This window comes from Chiloscyllium plagiosum, chromosome 43 (genome assembly GCF_004010195.1).
Source record: "Chiloscyllium plagiosum isolate BGI_BamShark_2017 chromosome 43, ASM401019v2, whole genome shotgun sequence".
Taxonomy (NCBI): Eukaryota; Metazoa; Chordata; class Chondrichthyes; order Orectolobiformes; family Hemiscylliidae; genus Chiloscyllium; species Chiloscyllium plagiosum.
In genome coordinates, this window is record NC_057752.1 from 11,704,693 (window position 1) to 11,719,771 (window position 15,079).

General features: G+C 41.0%; 1 protein-coding gene across 6 annotated transcripts in view; it reads left to right on the forward strand.

Annotated features, from left to right (window-relative positions):
* Window positions 1–15,079, forward strand: part of LOC122543379 (SWI/SNF complex subunit SMARCC2-like) — a 159,216-nt gene that overhangs the window by 11,465 nt on the left and 132,672 nt on the right. For 5 of the 6 annotated variants that reach the window (XM_043682051.1, XM_043682054.1, XM_043682055.1 and 2 more), the window contains exons 2-3: window positions 10,251–10,370; window positions 14,716–14,801. In XM_043682051.1, the coding sequence (XP_043537986.1) occupies window positions 10,251–10,370; window positions 14,716–14,801 (206 nt within the window). Of the gene's footprint in view, window positions 1–10,250; window positions 10,371–13,599; window positions 13,731–14,715; window positions 14,802–15,079 lie in introns of those variants that run through there. The other variant, XM_043682056.1, reaches the window with a different exon arrangement.

Below are 15,079 nucleotides of genomic sequence, written 5' to 3' on the forward strand. Positions count from 1 at the left end.
AACGGTGATAGGTTGGAGAGGAGGGTGGGGCAGATAGGTGGGAAGGAAGATTGACAGATAGGACAGGTCATGAGGGTAGTGCTGAGCTGGAAGGTTGGAACTGGGGTAAGCTGGGGGCAGGGGAAATGAGGAAACTGGTGAAGTCCACATTGATACCCTGGGGTTGGAGGGTCCCGAGGCGGAAGATGAGGCGTTCTTCCTCCAGGTGTCGGGTGGTGAGGGAGCGGCGGTGGAAGAGGCCCAGGACCTGCACATCCTCAGTGGAGTGGGAGGGGGAGTTGAAATGTTTAAATTGTTTCACTGGACAAAGGTGGCTAGAATTCTAATATTAACTGGAATTAGATTTTCAGAGAACAAAACCCACACTTTCAAAACAGACGTCTGAAACCGGAAAAAAGAAACTCCAGGGGGACCATTCATTTCCAGCAGCCATCATGGTTCACAAGGCACATTCAACGGAAACACGAGGGACAGAGGACTCAATGATAGCAGCAATCTGAGACCACCTCGATGCAAGCTGACTCTGCCAACACTTAAAGCAGAAATGTCACTCAAAGTAGCAGGGATGGCGATACCTCCCACTATTAAAACAGAGACTTGGGCAAGTTCAACAGAAGAATGGACCCCAAAAATGTCCTGGAAAACTCCAAAACATTCCTTCACTTATGAGTGAATATCCCTCCGTTTAAGAAAGGACTGCATTTAGTTTCACTTGTTCTGAGCACGTAGGGAGAAAGGCATTCACTAAAGCTGAGATTTCGCTGAAAATTCACCCAACCTGACAGCATAGCCCTCAGAAATAAATATTAATCCAGGAGACGTGGAGTATTATAGAGAGGGGGACAGAAAATGAATGGGAAGGTCCACCTCAGGTCGTAGTGAAGAAATTAATTTTACAGCATAGCGACCAAACTATCGGGGTGCATTCCTTGAGGTGATGAGTACACACCGACAGAATCTGGACCCGTCATAGAAAGCAATGAGGCACCATGCAGTTTGCATAATCATATGTTGCATAATAATGAGGACCACATTAAGGCAGGTGCAGTGCTGACTGAATATGGACAAAATGATACAAAGACAGAATAACGCTATTTTCCACACAAGATAATAACTAAATGTAGGCACTAAGGTAACGTGCATGCCAGAAAGAGCCAGTGAATAGAAGAATGCCACAATTATAGGGAAGGCGTTGGCAAAACAAAATTGCCTTAATGTGCAAGGTAAGGGACAGAACGTAAGCTCCATGGGTTGGCAAAATGAGGGAAAGATGTCAGAGGCTAAAAAATGTACTCCGAGTTCTGAAAGTGGACCTGGAAGTGAGCATAATCCTTGGAAAAGATCACAAACTTACAGAAGGAATTCTTATCATTGGAAGGGGAGATCTTGAAATAATCCAGAACGAGATGGAAAGATCAGTAGAGGTCATCATTGGACAAGAACAAGGACAATGAAGTGGGTTGGGAATATCACGGGAAGTGGAAGCTCTGGTTGTTGTCCCGTTCCTGCCTCAGTTGAAGCAAAATGCTCAGAGAAGCAGTAGTTTTACCTCCTTCATCTTTATTCCGGGCTCTGGAGGGGGGGGGAGAGAGAACAATCGCCCATGTGTACATAGACATGAGTTCACTGTCTTCTCTGGAATAGCAGATTCTTAATGAATTATATAGTCACTTACAGCGAGGAGCATCCAGATAAAGCAACATACATATTGATTGGGTGACTTACCCAATTTTAACCATGTTAACTGGCTTCACATAATGGATACTTTTTCCCTTGTTAAATGACCTTATATAATGAATGTTTCCAATATTGTTAAATGGCTCTACATAATGAATGCTTTTCCACCTTGTTAACCCATTACCCTTGCCTCCAGCACCCTATTGTTAACTGCATGTTCTTATCTGATCTGAGTCATACTCAGCTGAACCTCTTGTTTCATAAAACTCAAAACCTAACTCTTTCCCTACCTGCTCATACCTTATACACTTTCTCATTATGATCGAGATGTTTTAATGGCTGTAAACAAATTAGAAGTTGATAAAGGATGACAAAAAGAGTTGGAGAGCTGGGGTGAAAAAATATTGATGTCTACACTAAGAAACTTGTCAGACAGATGGATCTGCATAGGAAACGTGCTTCCTGATAGAACATATAAGGCTAAAGCCAGACTTGTGGTTTGGAGTTTTGGAGAAAAAGTTGCTCATCAAGATGTTACAGTATCTTCCCCTATTGCAGGAAGAGTGAAGTTGAAGATCTCTTTAGCTCTTATAGCGACATAATCCTGGGATCATAAGTCAATTCCACTCCCTCCACCACTGATGGTCAGTAGCAGTAGTATCTACAGGATGCACTGCAGAAATTCACCAAAGATTTTTAGACAGCACTTTCCAAGCCCACAATCACTACCATCTGGAAAGACGAAGCTATTAAATACATGGGGATATCACCCACAGGTTCCCCTCAAAGCCATTCACTGCCCTGTCTTGGAAATATGTTGTCGTTTCTTCAGTGTCACTGGGTCAAAATCCTGGAATTTCCTCCCTAATAGTATTGTGAGTCTACTGACACCACATGGACTGCAGCAGTTCAAGAATGGAGCTCACCATCACCTTCTCAAGGGCAACTTGGGACAAGCAATAGTGATGCCCACGTCCCATGAGTGAACAAAAAAAATATAAAAGTTGCAATTTTACAGGGTGAAAACTGTGAAAAGCAAGTATTTTTGAAACCACCAAAAGAAGCAGGTGGTGTAGAAGGGAAGCTGTGGAGATTTATGGGTGCAATGACAGAATGGTAATTCTCGGTTAGGTCCATCTTGCTGAAAGTAGGTTGACTTCAGCTTAAAGCAGACCAGCAATGTTCTACTGGTATCACAGAAGGAAATGGCCAGGCATTTTAAGATGCACATGGGGAGTTTCTATGGAATTTCAGTGATGTGTGGTATTTAAAATAAAAAGGGAATTTACAGTTGGAAGTCAAGCTTTGTGGACTTTTAAATATATAAAATTAGACATCAAGCAGAATAAGTCAGGAGTGACTTTAGATCAGCAGTCTTAATTGGAAAGTGTAAATTGCATCCTGATGCATTGGGTCAGGTCCCCACAAAAAGGTGATTTTGCATCCAAGGAAGGGACAGACAAGAAATTTGATTGGACAGTTAAACTGGATTGCACTCAAACTCAACCCAGTGCCAGTTATGATGTATTGGAACTGAGTGCTGTGATGAAATGTGCTACTGTTGAGGAAGTCTTGAGGGGAGGGTGAATAAAACATTAAAGAAATTCAGTTCAGAAAAATGCAGACTCCAGTCTTTAGCATTGGCTGACCCAGAAAATGAGGCTCATCCTTTTTATTGGTCCTTCCTTGTTCTCAGCAAAGGGGGTTGCTGAGAAAAGAATGAGAATTGACCTTGCTAGTAAGAAGTAAATCTGAGAAAGAAAGATGTCCAAAATAAAGTGGATAGAGACAAATCACCAGCTGTCAGACTGATCCAAAAGAAAAGGTGCTTTCGCCAGTAATTTCATGGAGAACCTTGAAGGGTGGGGGGGGGGGGGGGCAACTATTATTAGCAGTATGAAAAGGAAGAAAGAAAAAGCAACTTTTGTTGGGGTTACTTTGTGATTAAACACGTCCTAATTTTTTTGTTCCAAACAAAAAAGCGCAAATACGCAAGGTTGATGGTATTATAATAAATATTTTAAAAGTTGATTGGTTGGATTATAAGACACAATAGAGAATATGCTAGCAATTCATTTTGTTTACTTTTGATTAGTTTTGTTCAATGATTGTTTATCAGTCTTCAGAAGTTTTATTTTAAGAAAGGGCAGTCTGTTAATTTAGCAATTTAAGTGGGTGATTGGGATTGATTGATTAATTGTTGAGAGTGTGGTGCTGGAAAAGCACAGCAGGTCAGGTAGCATTCGAACAGCAGGAGAATTGACATTTCGGGCAAAAGCCTTTCATCAGCCCTTCTCATTCCTGATGAAGGGCTTTTGCCCGAAACATGGATTCTCCTCCTCCTCGGATGCTGCCTGACCTGCCATGCTTTTCCAGCACCACACCCCCGACTCTAGTCTCCAGCGTTTGCAGTCCTCACTTTGGCCTTGATTGATTAGTTAGATAAGGGGGCAACAGTTGGGACAGTTGCATGAAGGAACTGTAAGACTGAGTCATTAATAAACTTTGGTTTCTGTCTTACCAACCGGCTTCACATAGTAACTTACTTCGTTGAAACTGTAATTTTTAGTTAATTGCTCAACATAAACTTAGACACGAGGGAGAAATTAAGATTCCTATGCAGGTCAGTCTGCTATAACAGGTGTTTCGTTAACACGAATTTGCTGTAACGCAATTGATGAATTGGGGACACTGTTTCTAAAGTTTGAACTTTTAAAAATGTGTGTTGGCTGTAACACGATTATATTGCCAACGCTTAAAGCGCTGTTTCTAAAGCACGATTTTTCTATAATGCGGGGCTGCACAAGAACCATCGCATTATAAAAGAATTGCCTGTACTCACCCAACTTCCCCAACTCACCAACTCTTGTGCATTCACAGTATAGACAAGCAGTACTGAGAAACACCTGTATGTGAGAGGGGCGAAACAAAGGAAATTGATTCTTTGGTGAGAGTTGAACATTTATTCTAGGGTCCCAGGTAAGAGTGAACCAGCTTGGTTGCAGAAGTGCATTTGTCCTCAATATGTCCTTGCAGATGGGACTTCAAGATTAAATTGAGGTTGTTGCTCTGAGTTTTGAGGAGTGACTGGTATAGATGTTAGAGTGGACTCTCCCACAGCAAGAAAAGCAATCCTTTTTAGCTCTTCTGTCCATGTATTCGTGGAAATGTGGATGAATTCACATAAAAGCTATGCTTTGCAGAGTGATATGTTCTAGAGAGGTGTTTTAACAATCGGTCAAAGAAGCAGCAGGTACAGAAGCTAAACTAGATTTTTAATTCATTCATGGGAGGCGGACATCACTGGCTAGACCAGCATTTATTGTCTATCCCTTATTGCCCAGAAGACAACTGAGAGTCAAGCATATTGCTGTGGGTCTGGAGATGGAATCTAAACAAATGCACAAACCTTCTGGCATATTCATGTTGTATGTTGATTACCACGTCTGGTGTTGGCATTGTGGAATTTGTAAAATGTGTTATTTATAAAATTAGAACCGAATATAAAATTGTAGGTCAGGCAGTGAGGCTTTCAAATATCAACCAGAATAGGTCACAAATAACTTGAGATCAATAGTGCTGTTTAGAGTGTTGCTTTTATCCCAGTTAATCATCTAAAGTTAAGACAGAAAGCTGTTATATCTAAAGAAGCGACAGAGTAGGTGTAAAGATTGATTGTAAGCTGAGCTAGTTATGTACTTCTCTTGTCTTGTTTATGTTGGAGTTAAATACTTAATAAAACTCCCTGAAGTCAAGAACATTTTAAGGGCAAATAAGTTATGGAAACTAAACCTGGTGAGCATGTACTTGCTGGGAGGGAAAGGAAATCTCTAAAATTAATTGGATAGATGCAAGTCATCAACTGTTTTTGTATGTGTATTTCTTTCTGTAAAGCACTGTTCAGGATCTTAGAGGGCAGATGTCTTACAATGTAGTGGCTAAGTGGGGTGCACTTTGGGGCCAGTGATCATAATTCTATTAGTTTTAAAATAGTTACAAATAAGGATAGACATGTTCTAAAAGTTCAAGTTCGAAATTGGAATAAGGGCAATTTTGATGATACAGATAAACAATCCTTTATTTGAAAAACTCCAAAATCCAAAGCTTTTTCGTGAAGTTTTATTTCTCCATAACAACGTTGTTTGGCATACAAACAGTTAACCCAGCTCGCACCCACTCAGATGTGACATGGGCGCGTGGCCCTGCACTGGCAGGTGTCAAGTCTGTCTCCGGGCTCGTAAGTACTCACAGGTGTGTCTGCTGTTTGGTCAGATTTTTTAACTTCACTGTTAAATTGTCACTTATTCCGAAATCCGAAGAATTACGAAAACTAGCTGGTCCCAAGGGTTTCAGATAAAGGATTGTGTACCTGTATGAGGCAAGAACTTTCAAAACTTGATTGGGAGAGGCTATTCACATATAAAGTGAGGGCTGGAAAGTGGGAGGCCTTCAAAAATGAGATAACGAGAGTCCAGAAGCAGTATGTTCCTATTAGTGTAAAGGGCAAGGCTGGTAGGTGTAGGGAATGCTGGATGACGAGAGAAATTGAAACTCTGGTCAAGATAAAGGAGGAGGCATAAAGCAGGTATAGGAAGCTGGGACCGAGTAAATCCCCCAAGGAATATAAGGACAGTAGGAATATACTCAAGGAAAATCAGGAGGGCAAAAAGGGGACAGGAAATAGCTTTGGCAAATGGAATCCAAAGAAATTCTACAAATACATTCCGGGCAAAACAGTAACTCGGGAGAGAATAGGGCCGCTTAAAGATCAATAACTATCTTTGTATGGAACTGCAGGAAATTGGTGAAACATTAACTGAGTATTTCAAGTCACTATTTACTATGGATAAGGATATGGAAGCTAGAGAGGTTTGAGAAATAAATAGTGATATCTTTAAAAGTGTTCATATTACAGTGGACGTGGTGCTGTACATCTTAAAACACAAAGGTGGATAAATACCTAGGACTTTATCAGGTGTATCCCAGAACTTTGTGGGTAGCTAGGGAATTGATTGCTGGGCCACTAGCAGATATATTTGTATCATCAACAGCCACGGGTGGCTAATATTCTTAGTATATTGCTATTAATTAAGAAAGGTGGTAAGGAAAAGCCAAGGAACCGTAGACTGGTGAGCTTGACATCAGTGGTGGATAAGCTGTTGGAGGGAATTCTGAGGGATAGGATTTCCATGTAATTGGAAAGGCAAGAACTGATTAGGGATAGTCAACATGGCTTTGTATGTGGGAATTTGTATATCACTAACTTGATTGAGTTTTTGGAAGAAGTGACAGAGGATTGATGAAGGCAGAGCAGTGGAATTGTCTATGTGGACTTCAGCAAGGTATTTGACAAAGTTCCGCATGATAGACTGGTTAGCAAGGTTAGATCACATGGAATCCAGGGAGTGAGAGGCACTTGAATACAAGAGTATACCTGGCTTGAAGGTAGGAGACAGAGGGTGATGTTGGAGAGTTAGTTTTTGAACTGGAGACCTGTGACCTGCAAGGATCACTACTGGGTCCACTGCTTTTTGTCATTTATATAAATGATTTGGATTTCAAAAAGGAGGAATGGTTAATAAGTTTGAAGATGACAGCAAAATTGGTAGTGTAGTGGACAGCACAAAAGGTTTTCTCAGAGTACAGTGGGACCTTGATCAGATGGGCCGAGGTGTGGCAGATGGGGTTTAATTTAGATAAATGTGAGGTGTTGTATTTTGGAAAGGCAAATCAGAGCAGGGCTTATACACTTAATGGAAGGGTCCTGAACAGTGTTGCTGAACAAAGATACATTGGGGTGTAGATTCATAGTTCCTTGAATCCCAGGTAGGCAGGGTAGTGAAGAAGGCTTTTGGTACACTTGCTTTTATTGGTCAGTGCATTGAGTATACAAGTTGAGATGCCATGTTATGGCTTTACAGCTTTTGGTTAGGCCACTTTAAGAATACTGCATTCAATTCTGGCCTCTGTTCTATAGGAAAAATGTTGTGAAACTTGAAAGGATGCAGAAAGGATTTACAAGGACATTGCCAGGGATGGAGCCTTTGAGCTATAGGCAGAGGCTGTTTTCCCTGCAGTGTTGGAGGCTGAGGGGTGACCCTATAGAGGTTTATAAAATCATGAGCATGGATAGGGTGAATAGCCAGAGTCTTTTTCTCAGGGTAGGAGGGTCCAAAACTAGAGGGCATAGGTTTAAGGTGAGAGGGGAAAGATTTAAAAAGGACCCGAGGAGCAACGTGTTCGCGCAGAGGGTGGTGCATGTATGGAACGAGTTGCCAGAGTAAGAAGCGGAGGCTGATACAATTACAACATTTAAAAAGCATCTGGATGGGTATATGAATAGAGAGGGTTCAGAGGGATATAGGCCAAATGCTGGCAAATGGGACGAGATTTGTTTAGGATATCTGGTCGGCATGGATGAGTTGGACTGAAGGGGCTGTTTCTGTGCTGTGCATCTCCATTATTCTATATGGAGGATTGGGGATCTGTTAATTATATGTTTATTGTGTTTAATTGTAGGAAGGTGGAGATTTAGTTGTTGTCCTGTAAATGGGCACAAAGCGAAACTCAGGTTGCTAGGTTTAAAGTTGCATGTTTGTACTGCGTAACTCCCTGAATAAATGCTTATAACATGGTGTAAAGAACGGCTCCAGTTTTCTCCAGTTGGTTCTCTGGAGTAGAATAAAACAGAATAACAGATATGATTAGATCCACATAAATCAAACAATCCAAATAGTTTTTATTTAATTGTACAAAATCATGAATATATTAACCCTTATTTGACTAAAATTAACGATGATCCTGCATTGTGCTTTCACAAGTGCAAGCATCACCTTACGTGTCTGTTTTAAAGAAAACTCAATTTTTACTTGACCTAGCTGATTTGTATGTTAGAACAATTGAATGAGGAGGCCATTTGACAGATTATGTATATCCTTGATCTTTGAAAGAGCTACCCTTTTTGCCAATTGCTTGAAATTTGTGTCCTCTGAATTTCTATCTCTCTACACTATTGAGACTCCTTGTTATGAAACTGTTTTAACATTCATTCATGGAATTTGAACATTGCTGACTGGGCCAGCATTTATTGCCCTTCTCTAATTGCCCCTTAAAAAGGTCAAGGTGAGCTGCCTCTTGAACTGCTGCAATCCATGTGCTATAGTTAGCCTACAATACGCTGAGGGAGGGAATTCCAGGATTTTGATTCAGTGACACTGAAGGAGCAGCAATATATTTCCAAGTCAGGATGGTGAGCGGCTTGGAGAAGATCCTGCAGGTGGTGGTATTCCCACTTATCTGCTGTACTTGTCCTGCTAGTTAATAGTTGTTGTGGTTCGGACGATACTGTCTAAGGAGCCATGGCGAATTTCTGCAGTGCATCTTGTAGATGGTACACACTGCTGCTACTAAGTGTTGGTGATAGAGGGTGTGAATGATTGTGAATGTTGTGCCAATCAAGTGGGTTATTTTGTCCTGGATGGTGTCAAGCTTCTTGAGTATTGTTGAAGTTGCACCCATCCAGGCAAATGGAGAGTATTCCAAGACTCTGACCTGCTTTTGTAGCCACTGTATTTATGTGGCTAATCTAGTTCAGTTTCTGGTCAGTGGTAATCCCGAGGATACTGATGGTGGGGGAATTCAGTGATGGTAATGCCTTTGAATGTCAAGGGGTGATGGTCATTTCCTAGCATTTGTATGGCACAAATGTTACTCAATTTTCCTGAGCCTCCTTTCTCTGCCTCACTTATCTTGGGTAGCTAAAGGTTTAGAAGTTATTTAGTGTTGGATACCTTTCCTATTGCCTCATGGGAATGTGTTTGCACTTGAACCCTGTCCTCTTTGAAAGCATTTCATTGTTTAAAGCTATGTTATCAATTAATATTTGATTCCATTCCACCTGGCCCAGATCTCTGTTCACTTCACCAAAACTTCAGTGTAAGGTTTTTTTTGCTTGACTCTTCTTTATTCTCTTTTCTAACTATTCCAGACTCTAGTGATATTGTGATCACTACTTCTGAAACACACTCCCACTGAAGCATATTCCAATTCTTCCCCAGATCCAGATCCAGCAATGCATCCTTCTTCATTGGGTAGGAAACACATTGAACAAGAAAGGTTCTCCTGAATGTATTTAATGCATTACTCCCCCGTTTATAATTTGCACTGTTACTATTCTAGACTCTCTCAAGATAATCAAAGTCCCCTATTATAACTACGGTGTAGATCTTGCATCTTTTAGTCATTTACTTTCAGTTTGCTCTTCTATCTCCTCCTTATTTGATTAGTTGCAGCATAATACCTCTTTTATCGTTCCATCATTCTGCCCAAATAGCTTTTCTGTCATCCATCTCCAGAGTTTGAATAATTTATTACAGCAATGCTGACCCTGCACTCTGGTGTCCACTCCACTGCAAAGTTTCCTGACATATTTTCCTGGTGTCAAGGCTGTGCATTGGGCAGATGATTCAGTAAAGCAGCCTTGAAATGTGAATAGTTATCAAGCCAATATTTTACATTACACCAAGTGGATTGTTTCTGAAATGTCTCATGGTGAATTCTCTATTTTCTCACAGTACATCCAAGCAGAGCCACCAACAAACAAGTCTCTTTCCAGTCTGGTTGTCCAGCTGTTGCAGTTCCAGGAGGAGGTGTTTGGAAAACACGTAAGCAATGCACCTCTTACCAAATTGCCAGTAAGTACCACAATCCATTTCCATCAAATGTGTGTGTGACCATTAGCACTGGTTTAACTAGGCACTGGAGGAGGCCATTCAGTATTACAGCCTGTTTTGCCATTCACTTGGATAATGATTTGTATCATAACTCTATCAGCCCACCTAGGTTCCAAAACTTTTAATCTCTTTATCTATCAAAAATCTATCAGTCTCTGTTTTGAAAGATTCAGTTCAGCACCAGACTCAAACAGTTTCTTGGGAGAAAGGTTCAGATTTCTATCCTGCCATTGTAGGAAGAAGTGCTTGCTGAATTCACCCCGAATGGCCTGGCTGTAACTTTAATAATATATCAACTTGTTGTGAAAGCACTCCACCATAGAAAAGAGTTCCTCTTTATCTACTTTATGAAATTCTGTAATCATGCTAATATTTCAATTAGATCACTCCTTAATTGCCTATATTCAAGAGAACACAAGCCTGTGTGGTTATTTGCTATCAATGGGGGGAATCCATAATCCGAAAAAAGTCCACAAGCACTTTGAGAGGAAAAGACAGATTTGTGTTCAACTAATCTAATTGAATGTTTTGATGTTGTAACAAAGACTGATGAAGAGAATACAGTTTATGGTGTCTGTATGGATTTTAAGTTGATTTTTTACAAGGTACCACATAGATAGCTGGTGAGCAAAATTGAGGCTTATGATATAGAGGAGTCATTGTCACCTGGAATGGAAGATTGGCTTTAGGACAGAAAACATGTCGTGGTAGTGGGTTATTTCTCACACGACAGAATGTGACATCCTGCAGGCATCAGTGCTAGGATCACTGCTTTTTTTTTGCTAGGTATGAATGACTTGAATTTTGAAATACAAAGTAAAATTTCAAGGTTTGCTGATGATACAAATTCTGGAAGTGGCAAACAGTGAGAATGAAATGAATTCCCAGCAGCAAGATGTTTATAGGTAAGCAGAATAAACAGCCAAATGGTGGATGGAGTTTAGTGTAAAGACATTTTAAGGTTATGCATTTTGACAGAAGCGATAGGGAGAGTCAGTTTGTTTAATTGCACAATTTGAAAGAGTATGCAGAGAGACCTGGGAATTCATATGCAGCGATCTTTGCAGGTGGCTGGACATAGAAGTCAGCAAAACATGTAGGATATTGGGATGCATATACGGAGACATTGAATACAAAAGCAGAAAGTGATGCTGACCCTTTATAAAGCTTTGGTTAGGTCACAGCTCAAGTATTGCATCCAGTTCCAGTCACACTTTAGGATGCAAAGAGGATTTATCGGACAGGTTACAGGAATTGGGGCTATTTTAGTTACGAGGTTAGGTTGGAAAGGCTGGAGTTATTCTTAAAGCAAGAGAGATTGAAGGGAGATTTGATTGATGTGTACAAAATTATGACAGGCTTAAGATCAAACAGACAAGGAAAAAAGCATTGCACTTGGATGTTTCCAAATCAAGCTCAGCTCAGTAACACTATGTTCAAGGTTTGTGTAAAGATTTGTAGCTCAGGTGCTGTTTGCAGTTATTGTGGGTATGTTCACCAAGCTGGGAAGTTGGTTTGCAGATATTTCGTTCCCTTTCTAGGTGACATCCTCAGTGCTGTGGAACCTCGTGTGAAGCGCTGCCGAACTGTCGATTGGAATTTATATGGTTTCATTCCCGTTTCTTCCAGTTGTTTGTTGCAGTGGTCGGTATATTGTGTTAGGATCGAGCCCTCCACTATCACCTGATGAAGGAGCGTTGCTTCGAAAGCTAGTGTGCTTCCAATTAAACCTGTTGGACTATAACCTGGTGTTGTGTGATTTTTAAGTCGGTATATTGGGTCTAGGTCTATGTGTTTATTGATGGAGCCCATGAATGAGTGCCAAGCTTCTAGGAATTCTCTGGCTGCCTTCTGTTTGACTTGACCTATTATTGTTGTGTTGTCCCAGTCGAATTTGTGGTCCTTGTCATCTGTGCGCAAAGGTACGAAGGATAGCTGGTCGTGGCATTGATGTCTAGTTGATGTTCATAAATGTGGATCGCTACTTGTCTGCCTGTTTGTCCTATAGAGTGTTTTGTGCAGTACTTATACTATGTTTCTGTAATGGGCAAAATCCCTAGAATTATACAGCGTATCAGGACCAAATTTAGCACCATGATTCTGTGACGATCTATCCAGGCCTTGAATGCATCTCCATTCAAGTTGAATTGATGAAAGGTAGTCTCACACCGAGAGCACAGATTTCAATGTAATGCATTTTGTCCACTGTTGTATGAGAGCCACTTTGATGAAGGAAAGAACCACTAAATGAACATCCGTACTCTCCACTGTCCTCTCCAAATTTTTCTTGTTGAAATATTTCTCAACTCCAGTTTATTAAGTTAACATAGATCCTGCTTCCAATGCTATTTCTGGCGTAAGCAGCAAGGAGGAGCATGGAAGTAGATATGTGAGATATTGCAGCATGTGGCAAATGAGTAGGAAAGTGGGATTAAACTGGATTGGATAGTGAAGGCTGCATTCAGTGAGAAGGAGAATGGGACTGGACTGAGTGGGATATTCAAGGGTGCAGGCAGGGAGAGGGAGAGTAGGATTAGACTGATGGGGATATTAAAGGTTGTGAGACGTGAGGGGGAGTCTGGGAATAGTGTTGGGAGAATATTAAAAGATGCAGGGAATGAGGGACGAGTGGGATTGTGCTAGGTGGGATCATAGAGAGTGTGAGGAGTAAATCGTAGAGCAGGATTTGACAGGCTGCGATGTTAGTGTGCTTCATGAGAAAGAGAGTGGGATCAGACTGGTTGAGATATGAAAGAACGTAAGGAGAGTGGCATATGAAAGCATATTGGTCGTTAAGGAGAATGGGATTTGGCTGGTTGGGATGATGTAGGATTGTAAAAGTGAGTGTAAAAAGAGTAGGCAGCTCTACTTTGTCAACCTCCTATCCTGCAATCCTGGTCAGGAGATATTAAAGAGAATTGGAAGTTACTCTTTGCAGAATCTGTTAAGGAAAGCAATGGATTTAATTGAACGTGTAACTCAGTTCATTTAAAGCACCTGTTGAAGAGGGTCTTGTAGAACAATGGTAGTATTTCTGCCTCTGGGCCAGAAGCTCCCGGTTCAAGACCCAGCTGCCCTGGAGGTGTGCATAACATGTTCAGACAGCTTGATTAACAATAATTTTTTAAGGCACCTGTTGATAGGCGATTTGGAGACTCTCCACTATCTTCTCATATCCATTGCCTACCAGATAGACTCATTGACGTTTACAACACAGAAGGATGCCATTCGGCCCATCGCGTCTGCACTGGTCAACAAAGATCTGACTACACGAAACCCATTTTTCAGCTTTTGGCCCATAGCCCTGGAGGCTATGGCGATGTAAGTGATTACATACTGCTTAAATGTTTTGAGAGTTTCTAACTCAACCACCCTTTCAGGCAGTGAGTTCCAGACTCCCACAACCCTCTGGGTGAAAACATTTCTCCTTAATTCTAAGCCTTCCAATTCTCAACTGTAAATCCATCCCCTCTGGCTATTGACCCCTCTACTAATTAAAAAAATGCCTTCCTATCTGCCCTATCTATCCCCCTTACAATCTTATGTGCCTTTCTTAGGTCCCCTCTCAACAATCACTGCTTCAAGGAAAACAACCCCACCCTATCCAATCTTCCCTCATATCATTGATCCTCCAGCTCAGGCAGCATCCTGATGAATATCTTCTGTATCCTCTCTAGTGCACTTACATCCCTCCTTTAATGTGACCAGATAATTGAGTTTCCACTGAAGGGAGACAACGAAAAGAGTGAAAGGAATCCCTGACAGAAGAAAAGTAAATTATATGTTCACTCCAATCCAACTGAAATTTCTGATTTAATAGTTTGTAATGATCTAACCTTCTGAAAGCTAAATGAAATATTTCCAAATGCAACTGTTGTGGCCTTCCTGCAAATTCACAGGAGATGTTGACTGTTCTTACTGCAAGTATTCTGCTCAGGTTGAGAGGTATATTCCTGCAGTTCAAATACAAATCGCTCATCCTTGAAGCGATCTGTCCCAACTGGCATACTCTCTCCTTGCAAAGGGGAAAACAAAACATTCGTCAGGTTGTGCAAGGGCAGAATTAAAACAACCGTTTAAATGTGGAATCCCTCCAGCACACCCCAAGACCTCCTGAAAGCTTCCATTTGAGCCACATTGCTCCAACATTTATACATGAACACTTCCTGCAAACAAAGATATTTGTGGAAACTTGTACAAGATTAATTGTATTTAAGGAAATGTTTGGAGACAGAAGTATTAACACCTTCGGCTGGATTTGACTATCATTTGGTGCTGGTACTAAGGTGCTGCCTCTCTTTTCCAGATGAAATGTTTCTTAGACTTCAAAGCTGGTGGAGCTTTGTGCCATATTCTAGCTGCTGCTTACAAATTTAAGAGTGACCAAGGATGGTGAGTTGGTTTTCTTTGATACTGTCACTGTTCAAACACATTTTACAGCACAGTTTTTTTTCTTCACACCACTGCAAGCTGTACTACTGTAATAGTATTATCATACGTATCCAAAGGTGGGGTTGTAGCATTGTTGAAATTACCCTACTGTTATGGACCAGGCCAGACCCTAACTTTACTGTTTGTTTGAAGCAGGTGTAAACAGAATATGGAAAGATATAGGAGCAACAGAGTGGTGATGGGAGATACTAATTTTCCCAACATTGACTGGGATTCAG